Here is a 13,952-nt window from a genome sequence, read left to right as displayed (position 1 = left end):
AGCATCCACCCTGTACGCCCTACCAATGTTATCCCCAGTGGTAAAACTGATTGTTCGAAGATCATCAGGGTGGACAGCTGGCCCTGATTTGACAATGAAAGGCGGAGTCTAGAAGAAATACATAAACGTCTGAAGGAGAGAAGAAGTGGACTAACCCTTAGGCCTCAAGGCTCTTCCCCCAAATTCGGAGGCAACGGACCTTATGATAAGGCTATAACGGACAAGAAGCACCAGAGAGGAGAAGTGTCGGCAGACAAGAAAGCTGCCAGTATTCGGACAGTCACAAAAGCCACCACTGCAAACCCACCCAGAGTGCAGCGAGTGTCACATGATGCAGAACACTAAGGATGGCCGCAAGGTAGGAGAGACATCAGGGACCAAGGCCACCCAGCCGAGTAGGTAGCAGAGGCAGCGTTGCAATACCAGGCTTCTTTTTAATTTCTCCCTCTCAGAACTTTCTTACATTTCTTCATACAGAAGCATATTGCATATGTATGTGATCAACTCTTACATCATGCTATTTTGAAAGGTACTACAAATGCACAAAATAATTGAATAGAGTTAACTAATTTTGATGCATTATTCATTCACTAAAAGAGAAAGGGCTTTTTAAAAAGTTTACAAAAATATGAAATTAAAAACACAAAAATGAAGGGTAATTTTGGAAAAGGAAACAATCCATCATTTAGCCTGCATGTGTTTAAACAAAAGTGACTTTTATTTAGGTGGCGCTGGGTTAGCTGAGTTCCTTTAAATAGTGCGAGATCTGTGAAGTGCAAAGCTCATGTAACATAATCTGTGTTTTCCGCAAAGCCCCATCGGTCCATTTACTTAAGAAACCCATGCTCCCTGGCTGGGTGCCAGCACACCGAATCGGCCCAGCAGTGCATAGTTTTATTTCTGTTACTAAATTAGGAAAGCAAAGCCGGCAACGTCAGGACCAACGGCCGAGAGAAAAGGCTCAGCATCGTGAGTCTGCATGCCTTCTTAAAAGCAAGATCATTATAAGATTTTTAATTTTTAATTCGAAATTGCAAAGTAATTGAGTCTAATAAGGAGCAATACTAAGAAATAATTAAATGAAGACAGAGGGAGAAATACAAAAACTTTTAACGAAAGTAGTCTTCTGAATAGCCTTAATCATGATGTTGAAAATAAACTACTACCACTCAAGGCTTAATATCGCAATGACCGATAGTGAAATACTGCCATCTTTTTCTAAGCAGTGAGAAAGAAACAGGAAGTTATTCATCACAATTTTCACAAAGATTTACTATCATACTTTATATAGAGCACTGTTTAGACAAACTTGAAGTAGAGCGTTCAAAGAGACTTGAGTGGAGAAACACAGAAAAGGATTTCAAGAGAACAAAGTGACTGTTTATTTTCAAAGTAATTTAAAAGTGACATAAATATGTCAAAGGAAAAATACATAATTCTCCCTTTTCCAAATTGTACTTGCCCCTCACTAGTATGTCGAAAAGTCCTAAAAAGACAGTAGCTGTTAATTAATATTCCTTAAAGTATTTTAAACATACCCCCGATACTTTATCAAAAGCTAAAGCTTGAATCTTAAAGATATTGGGAGAATTTTAGTTCTAGTAATATCTGAACGATATTTTTCTTATAAACATTTTGTTAATATTTATAAATTTCAAAGTAGTGTTTATTCTACTTTTGTTTGAGAAAATAATTTAAAAATTAAATACTTTGCTATAAAATCTATATTTTTATATGGGTGAAATGTATTTAAATACCAGAACTTAGAAATTATAGAAAAATTAAATAAAGTATGAGTGCTGTAACAGGCCTTGACTTAAACACGACTTAAAAAAACATGGCTTAAAAAACATGGCTTAAAAAACAAGACGTTCACAATATTTACTTTCCAACATTTAGCAATTCAGAAATTCATTCATATTGATAAAGAAGCCAGGAGAGAACTCATCCAGTAACCACCAACCTAATTGTTTGGTATCCTTTCATTTAATCTCTTTAAATAGATCATCGAAATGCATTGAGGTGATCTGATGTGAGTCAAAACTGAGAGCCTTTATCGTCTTTATGCTCAACTCCCACCACCAAGATCTGGTCATCAGGTCTACAGGAGGTGGGACAAGCAGAAACAGTTTCCCTCACCCTCAAGTCTGTCTACCCTTCGACTCTCCATCCTACAGGAATCACAATGCAGACCATGTCAGCTGGCCCCGAATTACTGATAAGAGGCACGACGTTGTGGAAGGCACGATACAATTAGAGAAGCTAGCTTCAAATCCTAAGTCACATAAATAAACATAAAGGCAAGAACTGAGTTGAGCGATCAGAAATTACACTGAATAGTCTAACAATCCCCACAGATGACTTTGATCCAAGGTCCTCCAGGGCCTCATGTGTACATTCTTATTGCTACTATATATACATAAACATATGTATGCAGATGGAATGCCCAAAACAGAGGAAACATAAATTTTCTTTGGTTGTAAAAAAAAAAAAAAAGAAAGAAAGAAAGAAATTTGATGTTTTCAAAAGAAATCTGAAAAAGAACGACGAAGTTGGAGGACTTATGCAGCCTGACTGCAAAATTTCCAATAAAGCTACAGTCGTCAAGCTCACGGAGTGTTGCCATAAGGATAGGCGTACAGACTAATGGAACAGAACGTTAGAAATAAACCCATGTGTTTACGGTCGGTCAACTGGTTTTCAACAAAGGTACCAAGGTAATCCAACAAAGAAAGCAGAGTCGTTTCAATAGGTCGTGCTAGAATGACTGAATATCCCATAATATCCCAACTCGAACTTCACATAACACACAATAATTACCTTGAAATGGATCATAGACATAAAATGTAATAGATAACTTTATATAAAATTTGTATAGGAAAACATCAGAGAAAAAATTCTGTGTCCCTAGGTTTGGCAATGAGTTCCTAAATATGACATCACTAAATAGCACAATCCATAAAATAAAAAACTGATGAACTGGGTTTCATCAAAATTTAAAACTTTTGCTCTTCAAAATATACATAAAGCTATTTAAGTTTCCCCACACTTAGAATTCCGTGGAGCTCTAAGAACTGTGAACTTTCAATAAAGTAAAAGCCTATAAAATTAATATCACTCGATCCCTGTTCCTTATCCAGTACTACGGCTAGGTTTTAATTTGATGGGTTCTGATATTCCTTTTATCACTAAAATCCTCAAATTTATGCCAACTCTAGTGGGTTTGATTTTATAAAGGGCACAGAATATCAGTCTTGAAAGTTTGCTTTCTGCTGCTAAAAGTTATAACATAATAGGGACAGTGTTTATATATTACGCTGATTACATAAATGTTAATTTTTTAAAAAGGAATAGTATAAAGGTATCAAACAAAGAACTGTGATGTCAATTGTGGATGTAAAGTGGAGGGGAGTTTGGTAGCAAGCAATATCAAACTAAATTTTGTTTAATTACTTCCATTACATCAACCCTTGGCAAATCATAAAGCTTTTCGTTCACTTAAACAATGATTAACTTCAAAATTACTTGCAGAACAGACAACCTGATTTAAAGGAAAACCTTTAACAGATTAAAAGATAATTTACAGATGAAGTAGGCAACAAGCATGTTCAAATAACATAGGAAAAATAAATGTTTTACATAATGAAGACTTTACTTTTTAAGAAACACTTATATTAGTACATAAGTTATATTCTGCCAGTTAATTTTTCTTCACAATTTTATAGTTTGACATGAAACTATAATTTTCTGATCATGTCACAAAACAACACCTCTGCAGTTGATTTATATCCCAAAATAACAATTAAATCTCTGAATTCTCATCAATAAGTTGTGTCTAAGAAAATATATTTTGTAAGGCCTCATGAAAATTCACTCCAAAAGATTAAGAATACTCAGATTCATCAGTTTTTTTAAATACCGATAAACCAGATCCTGGTATTCATAATAAACAAAGGACTATGAACCCTGCGCGGGTTTCTCTCACAGACACTCACATTTTTGGTACATTATTTAAATGAAGGATTTTAACTGGGGAAGTAGTCTGTCAAATCTGTAATGGAGAAAGAGAATCCTGGAGGCAATACATATGATAGACTCTGAGATGGATACAGTTCAGAGATAAAATAACAGAAAATATCCAGTTCCAAAGCCTTTGCTTCTGAACACCACTTAAGTATCAGCGCGGTCCCTCCCACCCGTGCCTGACTTCTTAAAGCCTCTTCGAGTGACCTCAGTTCTGTCTTCACACCGACCACATGAGAGACGACGGTGCAGAAAGTTAACTGTATATGGAAAAGGAAGAGCAGCTCTGGGTGGGAAGTGGATTTGGAAGTATCCCCTTAAGATTTCAAATTGGATCGCTGCTGTTATGATGTTGGCTGCTCTTAAATCTTCGCAAAGTCCATGCCTTACTCAGTAGCGTGATTGATGGAAGAGGCTTTCCAAGCCTGAAAGACTCACTTTCCTCCTTTTCTAAAAGTATCATCATAATGAAGTTCTGTCTTTCGGATATTTGGTGAATTTCCCACTATTTCTCTTCACACCTTCTTCCCTAAAGAGGAGTATTTTCTGTATCTGATACCGAGAAGGATGCATGGTTCAGAAAACTTCTCTTCTTTTAGAAAAATGTTGATGGCTATTTTTATTTTAAAGTTTTTGCCCAATTTTCGAAGATTGGAAAAGTTTATAAATAAAATTTTAAAGTTTTAGCTCCATTTGTAATCAGAATTTATAATACATGATAGCATCAAGAGTAAAGGTATTTTTTTTCTGAGAAATCTGTTTTATCTAATCTGATATATACCAAGACGATTTTAAATAAAAATATGAATGAAAATCTATATGCTACTATGAAGTTACTAACATATATTTGGCTGTAGTATCAAGTTACTTTACTAATAAAGTACCAAATACTACAAGGATACTAATAAATTAGCTTTAGGTCTCTAAGACACACTGAAAGAACAGGTTCTGAATAGGAGTTTAGAATTTTGGTAGACAATTTATTCATTTATTCAGTGGTCCTCTAGCAAGCTGAGAGGTGTGGACTGCGATATTTTATCCCTCCATCCATTAGTTGCCAGATTGGGTATCTTCATCACTCGGCACTCTGTGAGATCACTGACTGCCAACATACTCGGTACTTCCTTCTCTATCCTCTCTGTTGGTCTCTTCCTTGGAAGAACACCATTTCAAACATTAGACGACAAAATATTATCAGCTCCTTTGAGGTCTGGGTCTAGATTTTGTTCACCTTCATCATCCCCACTTCCTCTAGTACATAGCATGGCACTTTGAACCAACAAATAAGTATTGTTAAGTAGATGAAATGCTAAGTGCCCAGTTCATGTAGATAAACCCATAAAATAGAGTCTATTTATATATTGCTGCCATATATATGTAATATAATATCGTATTGTTATATAATGTAACATAATGTTATATAACATAACATAACATAACGCTATATAACATATAACATAATGTTATATTTATTATATTATAATTATATACATGGCCTGGTGATACTATTGGGGAGCTAGCCATTTTACTAGAACTGATGTTGAATCGGTGATAAACTGAGTTTCCCTGGGAAGGTAAATGACCCCTAAATTACTATGGTATCTGCTCCAGTAGGGTAAAATGGGGTGAAAATCCTCCATGATTTGGGGGCAGGAGGCACAATAAGACCCTTTGAGTTTGAAGATTCAAAGTGATAGATGCTCTATTCTCCTTTCGAGCTGCTGGCTGAGGAGGCAGGCACGACAGAAGAGGTAACAGTGAAACCAAGCCCGATCCAGAGATCCTGAGGCCGCCCAGCATTCGTAGAAACTGCAGCCCCGGGGAATGCAAACGTGGAGCATCTGGGACCAGTCTTGTACCTGCGGGAGTTGGCTCATCACCTCTGAAGGAGCGTTGCTGCCACTGCTAATTGTCTGCCAGACTGTGCCAAGGAAGTCTCGACCAATGGGGTACTAAGCGACCCAGAAAGCCCTCGGTCCTTCTATTTCCTGTGCAGGAAGAAGGCTGGTCTGTTCCTCCTACTTCCGCATGAGACCAATGAGCACAGAGATTTCAGAACAAGGCAGGTAGCAACAGGACGGAGCAAAGAAGAGATATTAAATTTCGTTTCAATAAAGCAATAGGAACATTACTGGAAGAAAAACAGAATTTGAGAAAAAAAAGAAGAAACTTAACCACACTTGAAGCCTGAGTTTTAGGAACAATTCGCGCTAGTTATATGTAGTACATATTTCTGTGTTTGTGCATGCTTTCATCTGTTAAAGTACAAGATAGACTGCTTTAATGTTTTTAATTTGGGCTAAAAAGCCTTCTTTTTTTGGTATGCAAAACAATTTTTCAAGGATAAAAGCATTTCGGAAAAAATAGGCTGATTTATATGCCAGATGTAAGCAACATCTTGTCTGACTCCTAGTTACATTTTGTTTGTTACCAAAACCTTCTCTCATGGGAGTTCACAGTTTATAGTAAATCACAAAAGCATCGGGCTTCTGTTGACTATCAAAGGTTAGCTGGTTTTTCTAACTCTTCTAATATCTACTGTCCTTTGTGGCCTTTACCAAGGGCGAATTACGAAATGCTTGGCAAATAGCTCTGTACTGATGGACATGTTTCCCCAACAATCCTTTATTTGTAATATTTCTCTTCATAACAGATTAAGCAATTTTACTTAATAAAGTTAGAAAAAGTCTTTGGAAGAAAATGAGTTTGTATTTGCTCCGTTAACAAATAATGTTACAGTTTTCATAGTGGAAGTAGGAGAAGGTGATATGTAAATTTTTAAGTGGTATATAATTTGCATGTATTGATATGTGAATATCTACATGAATGTGAGTAAGCAACCAGATGAGAAATCTTCCACCTCCAGACATGACAGGTCAGTGACACCACACTTGCTACCCACCAAGATACAATAAAACTACTCAAAAATATATTAGGCAACTGTTTTCAAGCAAAAAGGAGAAACACAGAAACTCGATCCCTGAAGTGAGGGAAACACAAGAGGTGAGCCCCGTGTCAAACCGGGCCTTCTGCCAAAGGGCATGGTCCAGGCCACAGCACGGGGACGTGGAACCCATACAGGGCTCAACGGTCCCACAGGGCAGAAGAGCCAGAGATCAGACAGACATGGGCACAGGGAGTGGCTGGGAAATGCAGGACGGGGTGCCGAAGAGGAAAGCAGCTGTGAGAGGGTGAAGAGGGGGTTAATAAATAACATTTTGGAAAGCACAGGAGAAATTCGTGGAGCGGAAGACACATCGACAGATATCACCCCACCTTTAGATCAGGAGAGAAAAAAGATTAAAAAGAATAAAGCCTCGGTGACCTGTGAAACAATATCAAATGATCTAATGTTTGTAACTGGAGTTCGGGAAAGAGAGAAAACAATTACTTAAATATCAACAGAAAACTTAAATATTGACAGAAATTACTTAAATATTGACAGAAAACTTCCCAATTTGGGAATCAAGAAAACCCAAAGAAGGATAAATATTTTTAAAATCCTAAACTGCGGCACAGCATAACCAAACCAATTAACTCCAAAGATAAAGAGAAAATCTTTACTATAGCCATAAAAAAGACGTTACATACAGAGTGCTAGGCATACGAATTATAACTGACTTCTCATCAGAAACGACGGGGTCAGAAGACAATGGAAGGTCATTTTAAAAAGCGCTAAAAAAAGAATCCTGTCAATCTAGAATTCCACATCCAGAGAAAACACTCTTCAAAAATAAAGACATTTTTTGCATAAAGAAGCACTCCAATAGTTCATTGCCAGGAGACCTGCACTGCAAGAGATACTAAATACTAGTAGAAAGAGAAAAGATGCCAGATAGGAAACAGATCTGCAGGAAAGAATGAAGAGTCCAGGAAATGGTAAATCCATGGGTAAATACAAAGAATATCTTTTTCATTACTTGATTTCCTTTAAAGATACTCGACTGTTGCAAAATAAACATTTTAGAATACAGAGATATAGAGAAATATATGATACAATAACACAAAGGAAGGAGGATAAAGGCAAATAGATTATGGAAGCTTCTTATAATTTATATCAAGTAGTACAACATCCTAAGTGAACTGTAATAAGGGTGTATATTGTTAACCCTAAAGAAAAGCCAGCAGAGGAATGAGATGGAATGCTAAAACATCTATATTTAAGTAATCCAGAAGAAAGGTCAAAGGCGATAAAGAGGAGCAAAAACTAAGTCGCAGTAGCTGAGAGGGAAGAACTGACTTCTAATTAGAAAATATAAAGTCAAAAGGATCGTCATGCACACCCTCACTACTAAAAGAAGCTGGATAAACTGCATCATTAGAATTTTAAAACTTGTCGGAGACTGAGGACACCAGGAAACCGAGATCAACTCCAAAAAGTAGCAAGCCGTTTTAAAAGAGAAGGGATTCCCAGCCGCTTTCACCCTCGACTGAAATAGGACAAGAATTCTGCCGCAGACAAGGGCTGACGAGAAACCTTTCTCATGCGATAGTCCTTTTTCTTCTCGTTGCTTATCTCCATTCGCCTGTGCAAATTCGGTCCTTTCCCATCCCCATTTTATGTTTTTATTGTCACTAACTGCCCCTCTTTATGCTGTGTATTTGTTTCCAAACTGCCAAAGCTATACTTTAAAAAGAAAATGCTTTCTCCCTTTAACCTATGTTATAATTGTTTAATACTGTATTCCGAAATAGAGTTGCAGTATTCTGCTTCTGTCTGTCTGTCTGTCTGTCTGTCTGTCATCTTACAGTTCTGTATCCTTTAATCTTTTCTTTTTGTTTCGGGGAGAAGAGCTCCTTTTAACATTTCTTATAATTCAGATCTTGTGTTGGTAAATTTCCCTCAGCTTTTGTTTGTCTGGTAAAGCCTTTACTTACATGATGTTATGAACCAAGGTTACTCCCAATAAATTTAATTTTAAAAGAGAGAGAGAAACCAGTCTTACTGGTTTTGAAGTTCTTAAACCATAACTTGAATAATTTTAGCCAGAAGATTTTTTTTGTGGGGGAGGGGAGGATTACTTATTCATCTTGGATCCGAGTTAGACCAGTGCTATGAAATCAGCCTTATCTTTCACACTGGGATCCACGGAGCAAGTCAGGAAGATTTGCAAACAGGTGTACCAAGCATCTTCCTTCAGCCTGTGCTGCTTGATGTCTGTTGGAGCTTGCTGCAGCTCCACACGTTCAAGTTCAGTGTTCTGTGGACAGTGTTCCACGGCTAGTGTCTCTATCCCAGTGCCTGAGGCTTTCTGAAACTACAGAAGCCAGCTGCCCGGTCCCCGTGCAGAGATGTGCAGCGCACCAGAAGAACCAGTAATTAATACCCACCGCCCACCCAAGCAACTCTCAACCAACAGTCTTGGGGAGTTGATGTTTAAACGCTTTTGCTCGCTCAGCATTTGAGTGGGATGATGCTGAGGGGCGTGTTTTGCACAAGATCAGGCTCTAGCTGCCCATCGGGGTGAATGGTGTAGGAGGCCAGAGCACACGATCCCAAAAGATGCCACTCTGGCTTATTGATCATTCTGAGTTAAAGGCACCGAAAAACAGCAGATGCAAGAAGGGCATTCTGACCTTCCTTTTTCTTCCTAAAGGCAGGAGATGAAACTCCCACGCGAGAGGCACATTCCCTGCAGCAGGAGGAAGACATTCTCAGCACCGCAGTCGGGAGTCAAGGGCGAGGAAAATCTGAGCAAACAAACCTTGTTAAACCGACCTTTATCTTTTCCACAATTAACTGCCCCGGCCCAAACCCCCTCTGTCTCGCCACATCTTCACCATTTCCTGCTCTCTGTCCAATCTATAAGCTTTCAGCTCTAACTGCTTCTTTGGGTCTTCGTTTTGCTTAGGAAGACTCACGTGGACATGTAAAAATTACTAAATAAAGTCTGTATATTTTCCTCCTGTTAATCTGTCTTATGTCAGTTTTCTTAGGCCCAGCTGGAGACCCTGAGAGGACAGAAGAGAAATTTTATGTCCCCTGCACCAGCTTTAATGACACACTCTTTACAGGCTGTCCTTACAGGCCCACAGCCTGTCACCGCTCCACGCCAGTGTCCTCTGCACCTCCCAAAACGACTCGCACTCAGGAAAATAAAAAGACATCTAACAGAAAGAAGAGTGCGAAGTATACTGGACACACCAACAACAACAACAAAACGGGTGACAGAATGAACCACGTCATTGACATATTCCTGATCATTCCATAGAGCTAAAAATTTCAAAGTGTTAGGGTTAAGTAAATAGGAAAGTTCAATATCAAATACATCCTATTTAAGCCTTCGGGGCGGCTATGGGACATGGTCCTCTGTTGGTGGCAGTTCTGAGCCAGCTGCGGCATAAGCCCGCAGGGCCTTCAGAATGAAGCCAGTGACTGGGATAGCAAAGGACACTGAGAAGCCTCTGCCTCCCTCTCCTCTGTGCGTCTGCTTCATCCTTCTCGCGCGTTCTGTGTCCCAGTCCACGTGGCGGCCACCAGCACCCACGAGATCACCCAGTACTGGGCAGTGGCCCGCAGAAGGAGAGGCTGATTTTCTCTTTCTGCCTCCTCTGCTCTTTCTTTTTTCTCCCCCACCAGCTCTGCCAAAATTCCCAGGAAAAAAAAAAATGGTCCTGCTTGGCTCAGGTACCTATGCCAGGACCACTCGAACGTGGAGAGAAAGAAATGTCACACGGTAGAAAAATGGCAGTCCCCTGCAATCCAAAAGAGTGGGGGAAAGGGACACTCCCAGAGAATGAATACTGGTAAGTCAACATGTGTGAGCCATCGATCTACTTGAGAAACTGAGGAAAACACTACCTTCGTGACAGCAATATGTACATACTGACGAATACCAAAATGCAAACAATTGACGGTGTTCATGGAACCCCTACAATTCATTTTTAGATCCTAAATTTAAAGCTCTCGATAACCATCTAGATATATCCACTGTTTCAAATTTTTCGGATATTACTCTAAAATTTAAGTTTTAAATACTGAATAAGGAATCACATTAAAAGCTTTTCAACTGCGAAAAATACACAGAATAAAATGTTCATTCTTTCCAGAATATATAATACGTAAAAAGTCTATACATAATGGCATGGACGAGGTAGAAAAGACCATCGATCACCTATCAACCAGTATCTACTGTCATCGAACGGAAACAACATGGCAGACCCTCACAGTTTTTTTTTTACAATAGTTAAAATACTTTTCAATATTATACGCCCAAACATGATCAAACATTTGAGATGTACCTAGGCCCTCAATCACTCAGATCATGACGCATGTACATGGGTTCCATACATCTCATAAAGAGATGTACGAAGTGATTCAAATAATTAGGGAGACCTAGTCCTGCCAAACACGACGGCCTGGAGAGAAAGAAACCTATGCGCGGCTCAGTCAAAAGTTTCCATTCAAAATACGTTGCGATTACCGCCTATAACTTTACTCAAAACGAGCGAAATCAAACACGGACAAGAAAAACAGGCTAGGGAAATAAAATCAGAAGTAAATACCTCAAATCTATTATGCAACAGGTGAGATATAAATGAAACACTATATGAGAGTGGTCAGAGACCCCATCCCCTTCACTGGTTAGTAGGAAGCAGTTAAGGACATTAGTCGGACATCCTTAACCTCGGAGAGTCTATAATGGAAGGAAATGGCCACATTCTACCACAAATGTTCTTACATTACAGGAAAAGAGAATAACAGAACACAAGAACAACGGTTTAACAGAGAACTCTATTTCTCATGTTTCTTACATATATATAAAAGGGCTTACAGATACAGTATTACGCCTATGCATTTTGATTCTACGATATATCTTTGTAAGTTTCACATATGGAAATATGCAAACTTGAAGTATTATTTTAATGATATATTTTCTAGGTAATCTCCAAAAGAGAATCCCATTTTCTGAATAACTCAATATAGAAACCTGATAAAGCCAGAATGACGAAACACCATTAAGCTTAATTACATACGATAAACCCTAAAGGAAAGATAACCATATAGAAAACTTTTATATTAACAGTTGAAAAAAGACATTCTATGAGATTAAAAAATTATTTCTTAAAGAGTCACTGCTATACTAGTACCATTTTTCATAAACGACATTGAACATATATATATGTAGGCCAGAACATAAAGTCGAAAATTGGTTATTATGCGTTTATCAAGAAATTTCTGTACTTGAAAAATTTTGGAGAAAGTATTTTTTAAATCATAAAGAAAGAGTATAGACTCTTTCATTCATGGATTTAACATGAATAGTTTTTCACATTCTCACGTGACCATGAATTTCCGTGACAGGTAGTAATTTGTCATTTTGGTTGGGTCATACACACTTGGATACACTAAAAATCTGGTTGGTGTTCCTAAAAGAGTTATTAAATAGAAATAATCCTCGCCCATGTGACATCTGTATTTTTCTCTGCTCATTCCTGAATGCAGAGTAACTTTCATAGAGTAATTGAAATACAAGTTTTAAAAATTTTTAAATCATACTTCATTTTTAAATATGGGAAATGACAGACAGTGGAATCTGCAAATGTGTGGATTCACAGAGGATGGTCTCAGGGCTTCCCTTGTAAGACAGAGGGTTTAATGGCAGCCCAGGAGGATGCAGGATCTGGGTCCCATCTACCACTACATCAAGATCTAAAAGAATGTTCAGCCGGCAGAAGTGACTATTAATTACGACCAAACTTAAATTCTGCTACTAAATTCTAGTATGATTTCTCATTAAATCCAATTAATGCACATCGATCATCTCACTAGAGAATGAGGGAAAACCCTGCGTGTTATCTGCCTTCCGGACACTAAAATAATGACATCATACAAAGTTCATCTACATTCTTTGATGTGAAATTCAGAACTAAACTTCAGAACTGAAGAAACTTTTTGTACAAATATTGCACCAGAGCAGTGATCTGAATTGTGCTAATTATAGGTCAAAAACGTAAATGCCTCCTTCTTAGGTTTGCTTCAGGGAAAAGACTCTTTGTCACATTTCCCTCACATTTCTTAGTTTCATCTTCAGACGAATGGACAATCGAATACTTACAAACCTATCCGAGGTCCACTGCCTAGACACACCATGATAAATATGAATAAAAACAGATTTGTGACAGACAAGAAACTATTGTGTGCTACAGACTATGATTACCTGGAGGTAGGAACTGCAGTTGGTTGTTAGCTAATCGAAGGTGACGTAAAGCTCTCAGACGACCAATTTCTGGGCAAACGATTTCTAAGGCATTGTCACTAAGGTCCAAACACTGGAGTTTGACAAGGGACCCAATGGCTTCAAAGAGAAAAGGAGGGTAAAGGCAAAATCAGTTTGACCCAAGTGTTACGTCAAATCTCTAATGCAAGGATGCCATGTTAAAATACTTCGATACTTAATATCACCAACACGGTGGCTCACAAAATAATAAAAACATAGATCAAACTATGGAATTTCTAAATTTTATGAAAGTGATAAGACGTCTAACTAAATAAAAAAGATAACTTAAAATAGAGCAAAATAAGAATTTTAAAACTATATATGAAACCATATACTAGGTGTTTTTAAATTTAACTCAAATTCTTAACTGGTTATACTGAATTTAGAACTTCTTGTATTATTTACTCAATAATAACATATCTAATAATAATTTACCTAATCATTATAACCATTTTAGACGTATTTAATTCATAATTCTTAACTGGACTTACTAATTAGGGAGAAAAAGCTTTGAAAATAATAAAGATAGTTTATAATTAAAATTCACTAATACACCAACCAAAATAGGTTTAAAGAGACTATATATTCCACTGTCATAAAGGAAAGCTTAAACTATGGTGTCTCTTAACTAAAAAAATGGAAGTTCACTTACTTACCTTCTGGAACTACAACTATGTTATTTGAGTGTAGGTACCTGGGGGAAAAAGA

General features: G+C 37.7%; 1 protein-coding gene across 3 annotated transcripts in view; it reads right to left on the bottom strand.

The window, feature by feature from the left end:
• LRRC28 (leucine rich repeat containing 28) overlaps nt 1–13,952 on the bottom strand; it is a 75,420-nt gene that overhangs the window by 46,978 nt on the left and 14,490 nt on the right. For all 3 annotated transcript variants that reach the window (XM_025041223.1, XM_006924139.3, XM_015598726.2), the window contains exons 4-5: nt 13,901–13,938; nt 13,185–13,322 (exon numbers count right to left, since the gene is read on the bottom strand). In XM_025041223.1, the coding sequence (XP_024896991.1) occupies nt 13,185–13,322; nt 13,901–13,938 (176 nt within the window). The remainder of the gene's footprint in view (nt 1–13,184; nt 13,323–13,900; nt 13,939–13,952) is intronic.

This window comes from Pteropus alecto, unplaced genomic scaffold (genome assembly GCF_000325575.1).
Source record: "Pteropus alecto unplaced genomic scaffold, ASM32557v1 scaffold59, whole genome shotgun sequence".
Taxonomy (NCBI): Eukaryota; Metazoa; Chordata; class Mammalia; order Chiroptera; family Pteropodidae; genus Pteropus; species Pteropus alecto.
This window is presented reverse-complemented; position numbering and strand designations above follow the sequence as displayed.